The sequence below is a fragment of the Myotis nattereri genome, assembly GCF_964212035.1.
Source record: "Myotis nattereri genome assembly, chromosome: 3".
Lineage (NCBI taxonomy): Eukaryota > Metazoa > Chordata > Mammalia > Chiroptera > Vespertilionidae > Myotis > Myotis nattereri.
In genome coordinates this window covers 58,970,590-58,990,233 of record NC_138077.1, presented here as the reverse complement: position 1 = coordinate 58,990,233, position 19,644 = coordinate 58,970,590, and the positions used below count along the sequence as shown (strand labels likewise).

The 19,644-nt window shown below is 41.7% G+C and overlaps 2 protein-coding genes across 3 annotated transcripts in view; both read right to left on the bottom strand.

Annotated features, from left to right (window-relative positions):
* HCLS1 (hematopoietic cell-specific Lyn substrate 1) overlaps window positions 1-8,705 on the bottom strand; it is a 34,456-nt gene extending 25,751 nt beyond the window's left edge. Inside the window, exons 1-3 of one of the 2 annotated variants that reach the window (XM_081085662.1) lie at window positions 8,521-8,705; window positions 6,038-6,121; window positions 5,407-5,480 (exon numbers count right to left, since the gene is read on the bottom strand). In XM_081085662.1, coding sequence (XP_080941788.1) covers window positions 5,407-5,480; window positions 6,038-6,121 — 158 coding nt within the window. In that variant the 5' untranslated portion in view covers window positions 8,521-8,705. The remainder of the gene's footprint in view (window positions 1-5,406; window positions 5,481-6,037; window positions 6,122-8,520) is intronic. The other variant, XM_081085663.1, reaches the window with a different exon arrangement.
* A 2,430-nt stretch (window positions 8,706-11,135) lies between these two features.
* GOLGB1 (golgin B1) overlaps window positions 11,136-19,644 on the bottom strand; it is an 80,283-nt gene continuing 71,774 nt past the window's right edge. The window contains exons 18-22 of the mRNA XM_081085661.1: window positions 18,645-18,788; window positions 17,532-17,629; window positions 16,935-17,069; window positions 12,725-12,830; window positions 11,136-12,440 (exon numbers count right to left, since the gene is read on the bottom strand). Coding sequence (XP_080941787.1) covers window positions 12,306-12,440; window positions 12,725-12,830; window positions 16,935-17,069; window positions 17,532-17,629; window positions 18,645-18,788 — 618 coding nt within the window. The 3' untranslated portion in view covers window positions 11,136-12,305. The remainder of the gene's footprint in view (window positions 12,441-12,724; window positions 12,831-16,934; window positions 17,070-17,531; window positions 17,630-18,644; window positions 18,789-19,644) is intronic.

The window sequence follows — 19,644 nt, the reverse complement described above, 5'->3', positions numbered from 1 at the left end:
GGTCATAAAGATATGATAGCTGAAAAAAAGTTTTTTTAAAAGGAATTAGAAAATGAGATTCATCTATATCACCTAATGGATGACAGCAAGGATACTCAGAGGATCATGCCAATAGACAATATAATTTGAGTGAAAATGATGGGGTCAAAGAAGACCAGATTATCAAATTCTTTAGAATATAGCCAAAGCCACTTTAAGTAGGTCTTAGTTATATCATTCCTTCATTTAATAAATATTAATTAAAAATTTGAGTGTGGGACACTATTAGGCCCTGAGGACAACACCAAGATGATTAATGTATGGAGATTGTGGTCAGGTGGAAGTAATAGAGACGAAACAAAAAATTACAATTCAATGTGCTCAGTGGTATACTTATGAAACTTTTGACACATTAACTCTCAGATGCCTATTTTAAGTTAAAATACCTTGGAATTGATAAAGCAATGCAATTTTTGGGAACCAGTGAAATTGAGGGCCTCAAAAATGAGCTAAGAAAAGGAGCAGATCTTGCTTTTATTACAAAAATAAAAGCACAAAGATGAGTAACTCAGACTATAAAATTATATTCACAAACAATATAATCACAGGTGTAGAAAATCCTAAAGAATCTACCCAAAAAAAAAAAGTGCTACTAGAACCATTAAGTCCATTTGGCAAGGTCACAGGATACAAGGTCACTATCAAAATCAATTTTACTTACATAGTAGCCACAGACATTGGAAATTAAAAGTTAAAAATAAATGCAACTTACCATCTCATGAAATAACATAAAACATTTTAGCATAAATTTAACAAAACATATATAAGACCTGAACACATAAAAACATTTCTGAAAAAAATTAAAGACTTAAATAAATGGAGAGATATCCCACATACATGAATTGGAAACTCAATATGTCAGTTCTTTCCAAAATGATCTACAGGTTCAATGCAATCCCAATCAAAATACCAACAGGCATATTTGTAGGAATTCACAAGTTTACACTAAAATGTATGTGGAAACCTAAAATCCTGGAATATTAAAAGTTTTATTATTATAAAGGAGAGAAAAATTGGAGGACTATTTGATTTTATGACTTGTCAATACAATACTCAGTATCATATGGGTCAGGGAAGGCATGTCCTAGCTAATAATAGACAAACGTGGTAATTGACTGTATCTTTGCTACGCCTCCCATTGGCTAATCATCGATGGCGGTTAATTTGCATACATAGGCACGAAGCACCCGGAGTGAAGACTGAAGGTGGCTCTGGCCAGAGCAAAGGCCTGGGTCCTGGGTGCCGGAGGAAAACCGGTGCCGGCAGCCAGGGGAAAGGTAGGCCTATCGCACGAATCTTTTTGTGCAACAGGCCTCTAGTGTATATATAATCTAGAAATAGACCCCATGTATATGGCCAAAGATGCCAGGTAAACCAATGAGGAAAGAATAGTCTTTTAATGGTGTTGAAATAATGAACTATCAATATGCAAAAAATAAACTTTAATCTTCGCCTCACACTGTATACAAAAACTAATTTGATCATAGACTTAAATGTAAAAGCTAAAATTATAAATATTTTAGAAGAAAATTTTCACAACTTTGAGATAGGCAAAAATGCCTTAGGCACATATAGGATTAACTCTAAAAAATATATGATTTAGACTTCATCAGAATAACTTCTGATCTTCAAAAGATGCCATTAATAAAATGAAAAAGTGAGTTACACTCTGGGTTAAATATTTGCACAACACATATCTCACAAAATACTTGTATCTAGAATATATAAATAACTCTTAAAATTCAATAAGAATAAAAACAACCATCTTTGAAAGTGAGAAAAAAGATTTGAACAGACACCAAAAGGAAGATATGAAGATACATGAATGGCACATGAAAAGAAGCTCAATAAAATTAATCATCAGCAAAATGCAAATTAAAATTATCACATAGGCACATGAGTGTAGATAAGGATGTGGAGCTCTTAAAAACCATGCATTATTGGTAGGAATGAAACATTGTAAATTCCTATCAGAAATAATTTGTTAGTTTCTTTAAAAATTAAACACACACTTAATATATGAATCAGCAATTTTTCTGGTAGGTATTGCTCAAGAGAAATAAAAATATATGTCAACAAAAAGATCTGAACCCAAATGTTCATGACAGCTTTATTTGTCATCGCCCTAAACTGTCAACAACCTAAATGTCTACCAACAGGGTAACAGGTAAAACCATTGTGATATATTCATACAATTGAATACTACTTGGCAATAATAAAGGACAACAGACCGATACACACAAGACCATGGATAGATCTCAAAAACATTATGCTGAGTGAAAGAAAAGAGATACAAAAGAGTAAGTGCTCTATTATTCCATTACATGAAATTCTAAGATGGGCAAATCTGATCTGTAGTGATAAGAAGCAGATCAGTGTCTACCAGGAGAGGGAATGGGCTGTATTGACTGTAAAGAGGCACCCAAGTATGAGTGGTCAAGAGTGGCAAGAAGAAGATGGAGAAAAGGGGCAACAGCCCTTGAAAACCAGGCAACTCCTAGGAAATATTAGGCTGCTTGGAGCTGCCTGGACCAGGACTTGTTATACAATAGATGAGGGGTGGATGGTTACTTGAGCTATTCACCAAATTACCAAACACTCCCCAAGCTAAATTTATTTTAGACCGACTTAAAAAAGAAAGATCATGGTGTGGGGGGAGGTAGTAAGATTAGTCTGAACCACAATCACTTCCTTTTCCTGCTTTGAGTCATCTCAGTTCTGTAGCTACTGTTCTCTCCAACTTCCCCCTCTTTCCCACGAATCTTATTGATTCCCATCTGATCTTAAAGATTGGCTTAGCCCACACTAGCCATAGAGAATCTTAGAGGACTTACTACTGGGAGGTCCTCTAGAGGGCTTATTTATCCCAATGGGAAAACCGAGAATCTGAGAAGTGACTTGTCCAAGGTCACTTGGCCAGTCACTGGCAGAGACTGGGCTTTTACACCTTGGTAGCCTGGGTAAATTGGAGGGGAGTAGGTTTTGTATAAATGTCTCCACTATTTATTCTATCTTATGCAGATCCAGTAAAGCTAATAAGGGAACATGTAGGGTTACCAATTTTTACAATCGCAAGGGTCTCCAGTCAGCATAATGTATGTGCAGGATTGTGAAACACAATAGTCTACATAAACACCACTTAGGAGGAAGGAAGACTGTCATCTGTTTACATGTTTGTGTTAGGTTTTTAGAAATAAAGTCTGATTAAAGAATTATATACTAACAGAAAAGAGAAATAAAATTATTGAGCTGCTAAGAGGTGCTAAGTACTGCTCTAGACATAGATATATGTTAACCCATTGAATTCTGCAGGGTAGCTATTATTATCCCCATCTGATAAACAAATAAGCTGAGATTCAGAGAGGTTATATGTGTAAATTCACATTGCTGGTAATGGCAGAGCTGGGAATCCAAACTCAAGCTCTTTCATATGATCAAGGCAGGGATTAGGAGTCTTCCTTAAAATGTTCTGCTCCTACGACGCATGAGACAGACACTGGGAGGAAAAGGTACAAGGGGAGTTTGTATTCTAATCTTAACAGTTCTCAGACACCAGGGCTGAGTGGCCTTTACCCAGAAAAGAAAAGGGGTACTTTTGCGGGGAGGGGAAAGGGGACCTGTTGAGCCTACAGAGGGCATAAAGAAGCTTCCTGCATGACTCTCATCCATTTTTTTTTTACATCTCTTCGACTGCTGCCAGAATTGCTTGATTTGTTTAAGAATAATATTCATTACAATTACTTAAGATAAACCATTTATGTCTGATTAAACAACAATGCATATAACTCAATATTATCAAAGTATATAAAAATGTGCCAAGATTTTGTAGTGTGGCTATCCCCTGACATTTTTTAAATTTAGGGGGAAAAGAAGTAAAAACACTGTTGTTACAGTTGGGGGAGGGAGTTAAAATGGAGCTCAGAGCTGTATTAGTTTTTGCCATTTTGTGTGTAATTGTCAATTTTTACTTCTTATTTTTGCTCCTGTTATATTGTTCTCTAGAGCCCCAGTGCATGAAATTTGTGCACAGAGGGATGTGTCTCAGTCCAGCCTGCACCCTCTCCAATCCAGGACCCTTTAGGGGATGTCCGAATGCAGGATCGGGCCTAAACCAGCAGTCAGACATTTCTCTCACAATCCGGGACTGCTGGGTCCTAACCACTTGCTTACCTGCCTGCCTGATTGCCCCCAACCACTTCTGCTTGCCAGCCTGATGCCCCTAATAGCTCCCCTGCTGACCTGATCGCCCCCTAACTACTCTCCTGCCAGCATGATTGCCCCCTAACTGAGCCTCAGGCCACTGGGTAGCCACCATCGGCGGCTTGCCTAAGCCTTGGGCCGGCCCTGGGCGGCTGGGCAGCTGCCATGGCCAGCTTCCCTGAGCCTCAGGCCAGCCCTGGGCAGCAGCAGCCACCATCTGTGGCTTGCCTGAGCCTCGGGCAGCCACTGCGGCTTTGTCTGGAAGGACGTCTGATGGTCATCCGGAATATGTCCGGTCTAATTAGCATACTACCCTTTTATTAATATAGATTGTACCTACCCTGCTACTAATATTTGACATTCTGATATTCTCCAAAGCAGACAGCTCTGGTTAGATAATCCTGAATAATCCAGGGAAGAGAAGAGGGAATCTCTCCATCCAAATATATAATATATCTCACAGAAACCCTTAGTTATGTCTGTAAGTAACTTCTTTCTTATGGTATCAGAATATTGTGTGTGTGTTTGTTTGTTTGTTTGTTTGTTTTTGTTTTGTAAAATATTGGGTCATAATCTTTAGGGCTCCTAAACACCATCACTAAAATAGTTTTACTCAACAGGCTTTCCCAGGGCCACATTTTTTCATAGTTTCCAACTTCTATCAAGTAACCAAATACAAACTTTTAATTAAAAAAAATCATTCAGACCAGATGTGCAACCTGATGTCCTATGTTTACAATATTTATTCTGAGTTTGTTTTTTTTACCTTGATATCTTACTGAATCCTCCTTGGCCCATCTGAAATCACCTTATACACAATTATATTTATGTGAATAGATAGGTAGATGATAAAGTGTGATAAAACCTCCACAATTGAGCCACTTCCTCTCTGAACCCCTTATAATACTGGTAGATCCACTTGGGGAATCAGCTAGTAATTAGAAATAAAAGAGAAATAACAGGGTTCGGGGGAGAATAAGAGGAGAGACATGAAATAAAAATACATAATGACACACACATAGGAACACACAGGACAGATTCAAGAAAAAAATACAAGGACTTGTGGACACAAACTACCTTCTCTCTTTTCTTTCTCCCTGAGACTATGAGTTTTTCTTGGGCTCTTCCCACATCCCCTTTCCACTCCCTAGTCCATTTGGCACCTACTTGATATGTTCTGTGCGTCCAGAGCCCTCGATGGTCTTGGCTCCCCATCGTTGCTCCTTTTCAGAGATGTCATTCTGCAAAAGACAGCACTCAGTGATAAGTGATGGCAAGAGATGTGCCACACTGAGAGAGGCCATGCAGCTGACACCCATGACCTCTATGTCCCTGCATCTGCTGCCTCCTTCAGTCAGATGCTTCTCTGTGTACACACCCTAGCCCCCATGTTAAATTAACTGGTGAGCTCTGAAATCCCTTTCCTACTGCATCCCTCACACTTTCTTCTTCAGGCTTCCTATTACTTCTCAATCCCCCCAAATTACAAATGTCCAGTCCAAATCCTGGCTCATAGGCCAAAGGAGACCCAGGTTAACCTGCTCCCTTAGCATAGCCTGTCATAACCCATCAATCACAAAGTCAAACTCCTCTCTCCTTCTCACCTGTCTTTTTCCATTCTCAACCTCAGATATTATGCATGCTCCACTCATTACAGCCAACTGCCCTACTAGTCAGTTCTACTGTGGAGTCTATCTCAGCCCCAGACTGTTCTTCTAAGCCCCTGAAACGTTACAGAATGGCCCAAATGTTTCCCCTCTATTTTTCCTTATCCAAGCAAAGCTGTTTCCAAACTCACCACAAAGTCAGGGTCTGTGTCCCAGTCATCACCTTGAGTCTCCACGGAAACAGATACATCATGCCCTACTACAGACTTCCACATCTGAGGGCGACAGAAGATGGCAATAATTAGGGGAAAAATCAAGAGATGGGAAAACAAGAATGCTGAAGTCAATGATATAGCAGCTCAATGTTTCTTGTCATTTTTTGTTAGAAGATAATAGAAGCTGAGGCAACAGGGATGAGTTTTAGAAAAGTACTTCTGTTTTTTGTTTGTTTTTATTATTATTTGAGATAAACTAACATGGCCTGGGAACACCTGAGTCTGGAGAGAAGTCATCATGGGTATAGGTAACACTAAATGACCTGGGTGTCAAAACTGCTGGGATCATTCATTTGCCAAGAAACCAGCCAGGCAGTGACTTGAAGTGGTAATCAATTGAGGGGTGCTAGAGCATCGCTAGAAGTATTGTACCATTTCACTCAGGTTTCTACATATACTCCTTTTATAGCTATCAAAACATATGCTGGTCCATCTCTTGATAAGTGAACATCTACGCACTCCACTCTACAACCTGTTTAACTCTATCAAGCAATTTTCCAACCCCCAATGCAAGTGCTATTCCATCTCTACTCAGACCAGCCACTAAACAGCGGCATGAGGTCAATAGGGTTGAAATTCCTACACTGGTTAATGCACGGGAAGTATTATTTGTGGGGAATAAGTCACTTTTTCTTCCATTTTTAAAAACAATTAATTACATTTCAAAAGAAAATAATTGACTCAAAATTGCATGTAATAAGTTCCTCATTTGAACATTAGATTTTATTAGATTTTCATTAACTACAGAGATGATAAAGAACTATTTAGAGAACACCAGTTTGAAGGGGTGCCAAATTGTTATTCTGCTGGGAATCCCCTGTGTTTCCACTGGCACTGCCAATTGTGCATGAAGAAGAGCTGCACAGCTGCTCTGGATCTTGGTGGAAAGAGGAAACAGACAATGCTCACCTGCTCTGATGGCTGCTGAGACTTCTTAACCCTGATACCACTTGCTGGCTGGTGACTCCCCTGCCCACCCTTCCCAGCTCAGACTCCTCATCCCATTGGTGTCGCTCCCCATGCTCTTCACTGTTTCTTAAAGGAGTCCCTCTTACAACACTCCTAGGACTCTGCAGTGCCTTTTCCCAGGCTCTCAGACTCTCTGGTTTTCCTTCCCCCTTGAAAACTCCTGATCTTTGAAAAATGCCTCGGCAACCAGCCCAAGGAAAGTTTGTGGCAGATTGGTTAGAGATGCAAAGAAGACACTGGAGAAGTATTGACTAAGTCAGCACACTGTGGAATGAGTCATTGCTGAGAGCAGATCCACCTCCCCCTGTGGGGCAACAGTTATGGATGGGGGTGGGGCAGAGACACAAGACCTAGGTCCTGGCTCCCGGGCTGCTCTGCAACAAAAGAACTTCACACAAAAAAACTGGAAAGGAGACATTTCTGCAATATTTGTGAGCAACAAGGAAGCAATGAAAACCGATGGTCCTTTTCTTTCCTGCTCTTCCTCTGCGGCCTCAGCCTGACGCTCCCCTAATCTCCCTTCATCACGTATCTTTAAAATAAAGGAAAGTTTCTGCTACAGAGACAATTGAGTATTTTTGAGCTACTGCCAGAAATAGGGAAGCCAAGATGTACTTTCTAGAGGTGGGAAACCGGAGAGTAACTTGGCGAGACATGGTGCTCAGAACTTCAGGTTCCATCCAGGGCCTCACTATAGGCTGCCTTTTAGCATCAGCAAAAGGCAAGGAGTCAGAAGATCACCCAGCTCTGTCACTAAGCCCCTGTGGGAACACGGGCAAGGGAATCAACATAGACAGAGTATGTACTCATTCACCAGGTACCAGGGTAGGCAATTTACAAATATTAACTTCAACAATTTAGTAAATCATTGAATGTCTCAGATACTCAGTTTTTCCTCATGAAAAAATAAACAAAGAGGTTAACCTAGCTAATCTATAAAGTTCCCTCCATCTCTGGCATTCTGAGATTCTGTGATCATGCAGTCACAGAAACTAGCCCTAGTTGCACCATCATGCCATTTGCCTCCATCAGCACCTGGTTCTCAGCACTGGTGTACGTGAGCATCTACTTCCTGATCCCTTACAATGTCCTTTATGTGGATTGTGGCTCCCTGATAAATCATATGCTGTCTGAGAGCAGAGACTGTCTTCACCTCCTGTGGTCCTCCTCCCATTCAGTGCCTCAGAGCAACCGAGGGTCTTGGAATGATGGTTTTGCATCACATTCCCTGGTTTCCAGGACCCCACTTCTGTTTCTTTCCCCAGATGCTCATTATCCACAACCACTCCCACCCAGGCCTTCTGGCCATAAAAGGTGAAAAGCGTCTTAGCAGTGACTTTCTCTCTCTCAGGACCAAGAGCCAGGTAGGTTCCTCTTACCTCAGCCCTTGCCCTGTGCTCCCTCACTTTCCCACGGCTCAGAGTACCCACCTTCAACAGTGTGAGCGCTGCTCGGGGCTCCCAGCTCCTCACGGCCACACTTGGCTCCCTCTCTGGCTGTTGCCACTTCTGAGCAAGAAAATGAGCTGCTGCTTCAGTTCCGTGTTCAGGTTTTCTGTCATTTCCTGCCACCCTGTCCTCGCAGCTACTTCCTGAAGTTTGAGTCACTTACTTCTGCTTAGGCACTTAGACAAAAAAGGACTAAATGTTTCTATGCCTAGTCTTTTGCAAGGTCTTGGGGAAGTTAAAAAAAAAAAAAAAAAAGCTCTTACTCTTGAATTTATATCCAGTCAGATCAGGGAAGCAAAACATTCTACCAGAAAACACTTAACACTGTAGAACAGCATTTGTGTTTTAAATAGGTGCATGTGTTATGGTAAAGGAATGTAAACTGTTTGGTATTGGCTGAAGTAATCAAGAAAGGCTTAATGGGAAAAAGGATCTTGCAAGGTAAGGTTTAAACAGAAACTCAACTTTACATTACCCACAGTACATGAGCCACAAAACTGGGTTTGCATGTAGTAAGGTGTTCAAATAAATACTGATAAGCTGAATAATGGAAGGAAATAAGTCACAGGGAAAAGTTAATACATAGAGAAAAATTCAGATTGTTTAGGGTACAGTGAGGAGTCTGAGCTAACCGGTAGGGAGATTTGGTTCCACACAGTAGGAAGAAGTCTGAAAGAAGTAGGTGGTACCAGATGATGGGAGATCTGTGGCATTCTGTACTACTGTTCATCAAGATTGGCTGCCCCTCCCTTTTTAAAAAAATATTTTGATTAATTTCAGAGAGAAAGGGAGAGGGACAGAGATAGAAACCTCAATGAGGAGAAAGAGGGTCATTTATTGATTGCTTCCTGCACGTCCCACACTGGGGATCAAGTCCACAACCCAGGCATATGCTCCGACCGGGAATTGAACCGTGACCTCCTGGTTCATAGGTCAACGCTCAACCTCTGAGCCATGCTGGCTGGGCCCTCCCTTCCTTCTTGAAATCAGACATGCTAAGGTGACTTGTTTTGGCCAGTGAAATGTAATGAAATACATCACTTTCTGGTGGAGACTTTAAGACCAGGGTAAGCTTTGCCGTCCTTTTGCCCAGTGCCCAGGACCTGCAAATTCTCCACAGTGGGTCCATTCTCAGTAGGGGAGTGACAGGGTCCCCACCTGAGAATGACAACACTTAATCTATTGTGTGAGGGGTTTGGAGTCTTTGACTAGAAAAATAATCCTTTGTTGATTTAGCTACTGAAAATTACGGGGTATTTGTCATTGTACCTGACCTAGCCTCTCTTAATCTTTTCTTTTAAATATATATTTTTTATTATTATTGATTTTAGAGAGAGGGAAAGATAGAAACATCAATGAAAGAGAAACATTGATTGGCAGCATCCGCATGCCCCCTTTGGGGATCAAGCCCACAACTTGGGTATCCTGGGAACATGCCCTGAATGGGAATGGGACTATAATCTCCTGGTTCATGGGACAACGATGCGTAACCAACTGAGCACACTGGCCAGGCAAGCCTCTCTTAATCTTGATTGAGGTGGAGTTGTGACCTGATTTGCTCAGTCATGAGCTCTCCACTGGCTTCAAGCAGAGACTGGATGAAACTAGTCTAAGATAGAGAGGAGAGAATGTCTTTCTTAGGAATGAGTTAAGATTTCAGTCATTTCCAAATCTAAGGATTCTATGCCTGGGGAGAGTTTTATTTATTGAACTCTCTTACTTCATGACCTATTTATTGTGGCAGCACTGTAATTATTTTAAGGAAGAGTAAAGTTGTAGATATTCTGAATTATAGTTCAGTGTTGAAAATGGGAATGATCCAACTAGATGCTGTGACACATCACCCAAGCACTTTTTTGGAGAAACTATAAAATTTAACTAGAGATGACACCAAGAATTCTCATCTCTACTTTAGCAAATGTCCCAAGTCCACTCCCAATGAGAGGCAGTTTGTTGCACATAGAAACAGCATGGGCTTTGAAGACAGATGGACTTGATTCAATGTTTGTACCTTAAGAAAGTGTTAGCTATTCTCAAGCAGAGGCATCCCCTAGGACAGCGGTTCTCAACCTGTGGGTCGCGACCCCTTTGGGGGTCGAAAGACCCTTTCACAGGGGTTGCCTAAGACCATCGGAAAACACATATATAATTACATATTGTTTTTGTGATTAATCACTATGCTTTAATTATGTTCAATTTTTAACAATGAAATTGGGGGTCACCACAACATGAGGAACTGTATTAAAGGGTCGCGACATTAGGAAGGTTGAGAACCACTGCCCTAGGGGCTTCATGTTTTCTGTACGCTCCAGGTAAGAGTTTTCCAAGGCCCAGGTGTAAACCTGCATGAATCTCATGCCTTAAGGCCCAGCTTGTTGGGTTCAGTATTTGGATGAAATTTCCTCACTCTACTTCATTACCCTGGCTGCAGTCTAGTGGTTAAGCTGGAAGGACACATGTAGCTGTTACTGAAGCTAGTCAGAAGGAAACCTGAAATAGGTAGAGCTTTCTACCCCTGTATCCATTTCTGGCTATCCCCTCCTACATCTCTTCCCCTTAATATACAAACACATGTACACACACCACCACCAGTTTTTCATTCTGAAAATAATTTTATTATTTTACATTTATTCAGGAAAGTTCCTGGTTGGGGTGACCAAGATATGGTCACTACAGAACAGATTAGAACAGATCAGTCAGTTCACCAGTTTTTTCTATTCTTTGGGTGGTGAGAGCAAGTCAGGAAGACATTATGTGTACAATGAGAAAATAATCAACAGGTAGGTGTTGAGGGGCTGGGGAGGAGGCACAAATGAAATTTGATCCTGCTGTCATTCTCAGGCCTAGATTTAAATATTTGGTCTTCTCCATATTCTCCCTCCATTTTCCTTAGCTCTGTTACCACAGAGGGCAGATGAATATGAAGTTGAAAAAGTGGAATAACTGTTACCAACAGCAAAGTAGGAGTGGTCCCCAGAGCAGCCAGATCTCCCTGGTTGAGAGCCTGTGCCTCACCTAGGACTGGCTCCTAGTGTACTGCCGTAGGGCCCACATTTGAGGCATATCCAGGTAACACAAAATGAGAAGCATCTGAATCCCGCTGTCTATAATCAGTTCTTCCTGCCTTTCAGTGAAAGGCACGGGCCACTCAGCACCCTGGTACACATGTGATAGAGGGCATCAGTAATGGGCTCCTTTCCTTACAGTTCAGAACCACAAGTCTTACTCCAATGCTGTCTGAACAGCCAGGGAAGATTTCCTTCCCTGTGATCCAACAGCTAAAACCCATCAGCTCCCACCAGGAGACCTGACCTAGTCAGATATCCCTGGGATAATGTTCCCCAGAACTTTGTTATGGGGGATCCGCCTTCCCCCTGAAGCAGGAGAAATGAATGATACTGGACTTCAGCTTATTAGGTTTATTGGAGCCACCCTCCTGGCTGGAAAACATTCCTCCACATCTTTCACAAGAGATCAAGGCCTGACAGATCTGAAAAAATGTTAAGCCCAGCAACCAAATGTGGGGCCTCCTCAGACTATGCAAAAATGTTCTGGCCATGGGCAGTAGAAAAAGGCAGATTTGATGGTTCTTGCAGCTCTGACCTGTGCTCCCTCCACTTCTGTTTTTGCAGGCACTTTCTGTGGAGACTTGGAGAGAGGACCTGTAAGTGGGAAGATGACTATTCCACTGGAATTGATGGTTTTGATGTTAGAGGTGAGGGAATTCCAAATTCCAAGAGTAGTGTTCCAAAAGGTGAGAACTAAGTTTATAAATGGCCCGTGAAACATAAAATGAGCAGGACATGAACCATCAAAAAGTAGATGGCAGCCAGCAGAGGCACTCGGGTCCGGGAATGAAAGAGTGAACGTAGGACCCGCTTCCATCCAGCACCACTCCGTGACTGAAAGAAAAATTGGAAAGTCAGAGAGTTTTACCCTGTAGAGATAATGTCCCTTTTCCTTCCCCAACCCCTGCAAAAAAAGAGATATTCTGAGAGCAAGTCTCCTGAAGGTCAACAAATAGGCAAATTCCACCAGATTCCTCCAACCTTCCCTATCGTTCCAGTCTTAGCCCCATCAGCTGTTCAGTGTCCAGAACTGCACATTCCTTCTCGATCCCCTGCCTCAGCACAGCAGCCCTGCAGTACAGGACAGTACTCTCTCTTTATCCTTCTTCCCTTCTTACCCTTCGACAGCTGTTGCCTGGGAGGTCTATTAACACTGCCTGCTCCTGCGTGCCACAGGAGCCGATGATAGGAGTCCGGGCAGAGTCCCATTCACTGTGCTCCAGCCTGTGTTGGGAAAAAAGAAGCATGGCATTGGTTCATACCAAGTGAGGTGATCTGAAGTCGTCTCAGTCATCTTGCCATGTGAGGTAGCACAAGGGACTGGCAGCAAAGGCTGCTCTCACACCTTGTCCCCATGAAAGGATGTCCAGGCAGACAGTAAAGGTGATTAAAAACTACCAGGAACTGACTGCCTACTGCCGACTGGGTGCTTTATATCCCAGGTTTAATCTTCAGGTTTTGAGGCTGGTGTTACTTCCTTCAAAGTAAGGCTTGAAGGTGGCACTGCCAGTGAGAGGTAGAGCAGAATTCAAAACACACACCTATCTCTAAACAACTGTTACAGAATTTACCAGGCAACCGAAAAATACACAGGAGTACCAGAGGCACAGGAAAACCCCATTTATTTTTAGATATTTCACAGGTATCGGTACAGGACTCAGGGGAGGCTGTTTCTTTCCCAATCCTGAGCAAGCCAATATGGAAGAAGCTTTCCCTTTATACCCTTTGGTTTCTTTGTCCCCAAAATATGGGATGAGACTTCTGGACCTTTTGCGGGCTTTGCAAAAAGCCCCGTGTATTGGGGTGGGGGCTGTGAGACCACATCTAAAGGCCTGGCCTGGCGCCAGCGCTGATAACTCCGTCTGGAGGTTGTGTATTGCTCATGGTTTATGGCCTCTCTAAAATGGGAGTAGTACTTAGGTAAACAGGTCTTGCAGGACCAGATAATTAAAGAAGGAGCAGTGATTAGACTATAGGCTAACAAGAATGGGCATTAGATTACTGGCACAGATTCAGATTGCTAGCCCCCCAAAAATGTCTCATTTTCCCCATCATAACATGTTCTTTTTTCCCCACTATATCACACTTGACTCAGAGAAACTCACTAATTTTTTCTCATTTATTAAAAGCCATTAAGCAAAAATGGCCAAGAATTGAACTGAACTGGCAGCCTTTATTGCTTTCTGTTTTCTTTTTTTTTTTTTTTTCTGATTTGCTTATTTATTTAATACTGGAATTTCTCTATGTAATAAAGCTGCCTTTACACCCACTCAATGGTTTCTTCACAAAAACAAGAGTTGTATCAAAGGGGCTGCAGGTGACAGCACATCTGATCAAACATTTGCCCATAGGGATACATGCTTTAATTGTGGTGGGGAGAATGGAATGCTTTACTCTTGATTTTCCTCCATATGAAGGGTTATCCAGTAGCCTACTACTCCTGGCCTCACTTTGCAGGCCACACACTTTCCTCCTTGAGACAAGGAATACTTTAAAATCTGATTTTTTGAGTCTGGGAAGAAAAACTGGAAAGCACAACCTTGCTCCATCCTGCCTTGTTCCTCTTGAGAGCCAGGCTGAGTGTCTGTTCTCCCATGTGAGAAACTTTTCCGGGGCAGGTTTAATCTGTAATAGCATGGTCTATGGTACTATACAGTCAGTCTGCCTGTCTACTTCTAAAGGCAAGGCTGAGGAAGGATGAGATGTAGGTACTGGTGAGCCAAAGAGTACTTGCTGCTTTTATTATTTTTAAAAATATATTTTTTATTGATTTCAGAGAGGAAGAAAGAGGGAGAGAGAGATAGAAACATCAATGATGAGAGAAAATCATTGATTGGCTGCCTCCTGCAAGCCCCCCACTGGGGATCAAGCCCGCAACCCAGATATGTGCCCTTGATTGGAATCAAACCCGGGACCCTTCAGTCCACAGCCCGGCACTCTATCCACTGAGCCAAACCGACTATGGCAGTACTGGCTGCTTTTAAATTGCAAGTCCATTGAGTTCCGCACGAATAGAAGTTTTAAGATTAATGAGAAGTTTTAAGATTAATCTGACAGTACCAGGCCTAGGTAGAAGTACTTGATTGGCTACTTTGATTTCCATTCTACATCAGGGCCAAAGAGGAAATTGTGGAGGGGCTAAGCTTGGGTTAATGTGGCTTGTCCATAGACTTGAGAGTCACCCTGAACAATGCAGTTTCAAGTTGGCTTGGGACCAGTTAATTACACATGAGGAAGAGATTTCCCCCAAAGGGCTGAGTTTCACAGATCTAAGCAAGTCCATAACAAGTGGCAGAGAAACAGCCATGGGTACACAGGCCTGAAAATGCCCTGCAGACAGTATGGCTGTGTGGTATCCCTCAAGAGCCCACCCTCAAGGTTGCACACCAAGGCCCAAATGAGTGATGAAAATTAAGAAGCTGTGAATATGCTGGATGGGAAAGAAAGGTATCTCAAATAAGACCTGCTCACTGGGGCTGACGCCTCTGCGACCTAAACTTTGCAAGCCATTAATATCACAAATGCCACTCTCTGAGGGAAGAGGCAATATATGTAGGTGGCTCCCCCTGACACCCTGTTTATAATAAAGTGCCTGCTTTTAATGTTTCTTTCCATGGAAAGGGACACTCAAAATAATCTCAGCCACTCTACTCTCTCATGCATAGTGATTCTCTTGACTGGTGAGTTGGGAATAAGGAACTGGGGACACACAGCTGTCCTTCCAAATCACTTGGCACAGACTTCCCTTAAGAAGTACGACGTGCTGTAATGTTCTACTTTCACAAGTGTGGGTTCTTCTTCTGCAAGGAAAGTCTACCCTGGCCTGTCACTGCCTTGGACTAGGAGAAATTCAGGTTTAGGAAGTGCATCTGCTAACAAACAAAAGCTAATTCTTCTATTTCGGCTTTATAAAGTGGTCTCTTAATCTCCCATGTGTTTTAATCTTTGTAAAAAAAAAAATCAACTGATTCAGATCTCAGATAGCGAATGGGGTTGCCATTTCACTGGCTCTCTAAAGAATCCTACAACTACCTCATATACTATATGACATATAGTTAGTTAGGATATAAAAGATACCTTATTTCACCCCACATGAAAAAAGTTGTCAAGACAGAACGTGGCTGGAGAATCGAGCGACAGAACCTGGCGAGAGAATCTGGCTAGAACCTGGAGAGAGAACCTAGCTATGCTGATCAACTGAACGCTGCCTCCGTGTCCTTCATTCTTCGCCGACTCCATCCACACCTTTGGGAACCCCTGTACCCGCTGGGGCTGAACCCCCAACAATGAACCAGGCTTAATCTCATGATTTTTAAATATCTTGCTATACAGAAACAACCAGTTATGCCCTGTGATAAAAATCCAGAGCAATCCAATAGGAATCATAGTAAAGATGAAAGAAGGAAAAATAAAGAATTGAGAGAAGGAGAAAAGGAAGAAGAAATGGAAAAGGATGGAAAAAATAAACTGGAAGAGGAACAGGAGGAAGAGAAAAAAGAAGAAAAAATGGAATGAGAGGAAGAATATCCGGAGAAAAGATTAGTCAGCAAGCCCCTCATGGACACTCTCTGGGCAACGTTTAAGTTAAACAAATGCCCCACAAAAGGACATAGTCTATCGCTTGCATTTGAATTTAACATGACAGAAAAACAGGTAAATCAACGGTTTTTAAAAAACAGAAATTCAAACAAGAAATGTATAAGCGAAAATACAAGAGAAAGCTCAAGAGAAAGAAACGTGATTGAAAGAAATTAAGAAGAGAACATCTGTATTTTTAATAGCACTGGGCAGTATATAGAATTTTTATATATTATTATTTATGTATGTTTATATACATATACTCACTTATTGACTCACTTGATTATCACTCTAAACCACAAAGGAAGAAACTGAATTGCTGGGAAATAATGTGATTTCATCAAGTACCAGTACCTACATTTCTAAGCTTGAATTTGTACTTTGTTCCCTCAGGCACTTTCATTTAGGTTATGTCAATTTGTGTTTCATATGCAATGTTTATGTACTCCCAATTTTCTCTGTTAAAATTCTAATGTGGCCCTGAAAAAAAAAAAAAAGTTAATACAGCTGTCATAAATGGTAGATGATATTATTATTATTCTCTAAGAACAACTGCTTTGGAAAGTGCAGGCCTCCTAGATTCCAAAAGTACAGTCTTCTCACATGACTACAATGACCCTGAAGTCCCTGAGCACCCGTCTTGAGATGAGGATTACATCCTAATTATTCCTAAGTCTAGCTGCTGGAATGTACATGAGTGTGATCAGAAAGGACCAGAGGTGGAAACAGGTATCTCCCTCAGCCCTTTACCGTCTGATCTGCTCCTCGGCCATGGAGAGGGCAGTCTCAGCAGCCACTTTTTGGTCTCGCTCTTCTTCCAGCAGCTTCCTCAATTCGTTCACCTCCTGTTTAGTGTTGCTCAGCTGCTTTTGGGCTTCCGAAAAACTTCAGGACAAAAGGAAAACAAACAGCATCACTAATTGCAGAACCCAGTTGCTGATGCAAGGGATTCCAAGTTTTCATACGGTTATAAAGCAGAAAAATTTACAGATGCAAATAAGACATTAAAAGCATAGATGTAGAGCGATTAAGGTGCAGAAAATATCTTAAGAGATTTTAGGGATTAACTGAATAGCTTTCATTTGAATAACCACAGAATTAGTGGGGTGGGGGTGGGGGGGTGTATGTAATGGTGCTTCTGTTTTTGCTTTACAAACTTTTCATACTTAATCTGTTAGAACTATTACTATTTAATCCTCACATCAATTCTGCGAGGCCAATAAGATAAGATGATATGTCAGATCCATACAATGGACTCCAGTTCAATCTAGAGTCTAGAAGATCCCAGACAGCTGTCCAATTTCTGCGTATATAATGCATGCTGCAGGGGTGCGAGCTCCTCCCTACCTTAGCTGTGGCTGCCTCAGTTCCTCAGGATCACTCTTCCTGTGAGCCCCATTCTTTTCCTGGGGAGCTCCTGGAGCAACATCCAAACTCGACGGCCCCTAGAAGAAGAATAAGCTTAGCCATTCAGTGATGAAAGTGCTTAAACTGTAGTTGGGTAAAAGGAGAACTCACTTAACATCAAAGAGAATAAGAAATGTTGGAGAGGAATACGTGTTTGCAATTCTCTTCAAGTAGAGATTTAGAAGTGAGAATCTTCAGCTCTAATACATTAATCTCCTACATAAAACTCTCATTAATTTTATTCCAGATTCCCATTCTTGAATCTCTCCTCTTAAATCTTTAAAGGCTTAACACTGAATCTGCTTTCTTCCAGTGGAGGCTCACGAATTTTCCAGAAGCTACTCTGATCTTCCCTTGCTCAACAATCCCTCCCAAAACTGTTCTCCTCCGGCCATGCCCTATTTATCTCCATAATGATTTTCAATCTCCGCCAACTTCGACAATGAACTGCTGTTCACTGCCCCCAACAGCTCTGCCTATTTTTTAAAATATATATATTTGTGTTGATTTCAGAGAGGAAGGGAAAGGAAGAGAGAGATAGAAACATCAATGATGAGAGAGAATCATTGATCAGCTGCCTCCTGCACACCCCATACTGGGGGTCAAACCTGTTACCCGGGCCTGTGCCCTGACAGGGAATCGAACCGTGACCTTCTGGTTCATAGCTCAACACTAAGCCCCTGAGCCACTCCGGCTGGGCAGCTCTGCCTATTTTGTTCCTCAGGTCCAAATCTCCCTACAGCTTTCTTATTTCTTGAAGCAAAATAAAAACTTTCCTAGTTTCAGAATTCTAAAAGCCTCAATCATCACTGTTTTCCACGCGTTTTGATTTATCTCCCACCACCTCACTCATCCTTTTTATTTTAATCCCCTCAATTTTTCCTACAACTTATTCCCATTTAATAATTCCCTTCTTCTCTCTCACTTTCTCCCATCACAGCTAATTAACCTTCAGCCTGCACACAGCAGCCTCATTAATGCTGCCCACTTACTTTCTCATTGAAACTCAGTTTCATAACAGTTTTCCCAGCCTCTCCACTTCTCCTTACTCACCGCCTGCAGCTCCTGGACCTGCTTCTCCAAGACCGTGCAGTGATTGAAAAGGTCACTGTAGTGCTGCTGGTTCTCGCGAAGACTCTGACTGGTATTGCACAGCTGAATTGAAAGGGTATTCTTCTCTTCGAGTAGTTGAGAAAACTGAAACAGAGGACAGGGCTGTTTCACTATAAGCAGTCCTCAGGCTAGCTGTCCTGAGTTTAAAGGATTTAATTTTTGTTTTTAAATGCAAGGCCTTTATTTCAATAATGTGTTCCTTCAAAGTGAGAAAACTCATAATTTTTGACAAGGAAAGGAAAACAAGTTGGGGGAAGTAGCAAGAAACTGTATTTGTGGTGCCCAGTACATTATCTGAAGAACCAGGAAGCAGAAGCCACAAGCAACCTAATAGGAGAGGCTCTCCCAGGTATATAAGAGAAGGGCAGTAGCTTGGGTCCAAGGTGAAGTTACTAACAAATGACTATTACCCCTAGAGTTCTAGATGGCTGGAGATACAGCTGTCATCAAAAAATTCATACAATAATATTTCTGGGTAGATTTTTCGATGCTGTAAAAAGTTAAAATGACCAAGAACACAGAATAAAAAATTACAATATGTGGTAGGAGGGGGAAATAGAATAGATCTTAATATATTGATATATACGTAAGAAACTATACTGGGAGTACAGACTCTCACCGGTATAAAAATTTCAGTCATTCAAAGCAGGACTCTTCTCTGCTACATGAGTGACAGGTAGTTATTCAGTCTTTCCTTGAACACATCCAGTGTCAGGGGCACTCACTACCTGACAAAGCAGCCCAATCCCTTTCCCACCATGTCAAAGACAGAAAATTATTTTTAATATTGAGCAAAAAATTTACTCTTTGGAGCTTCTACATATTGATTTGAATTTGGTCTCCCGGAACTCTAATTCTAAGTCCTCACTTGTAGGTGTCAAGTTTTAAGTTTAGTAATAATTAACACCCAGATACATTAATAACCACAGAGATGTCTCTC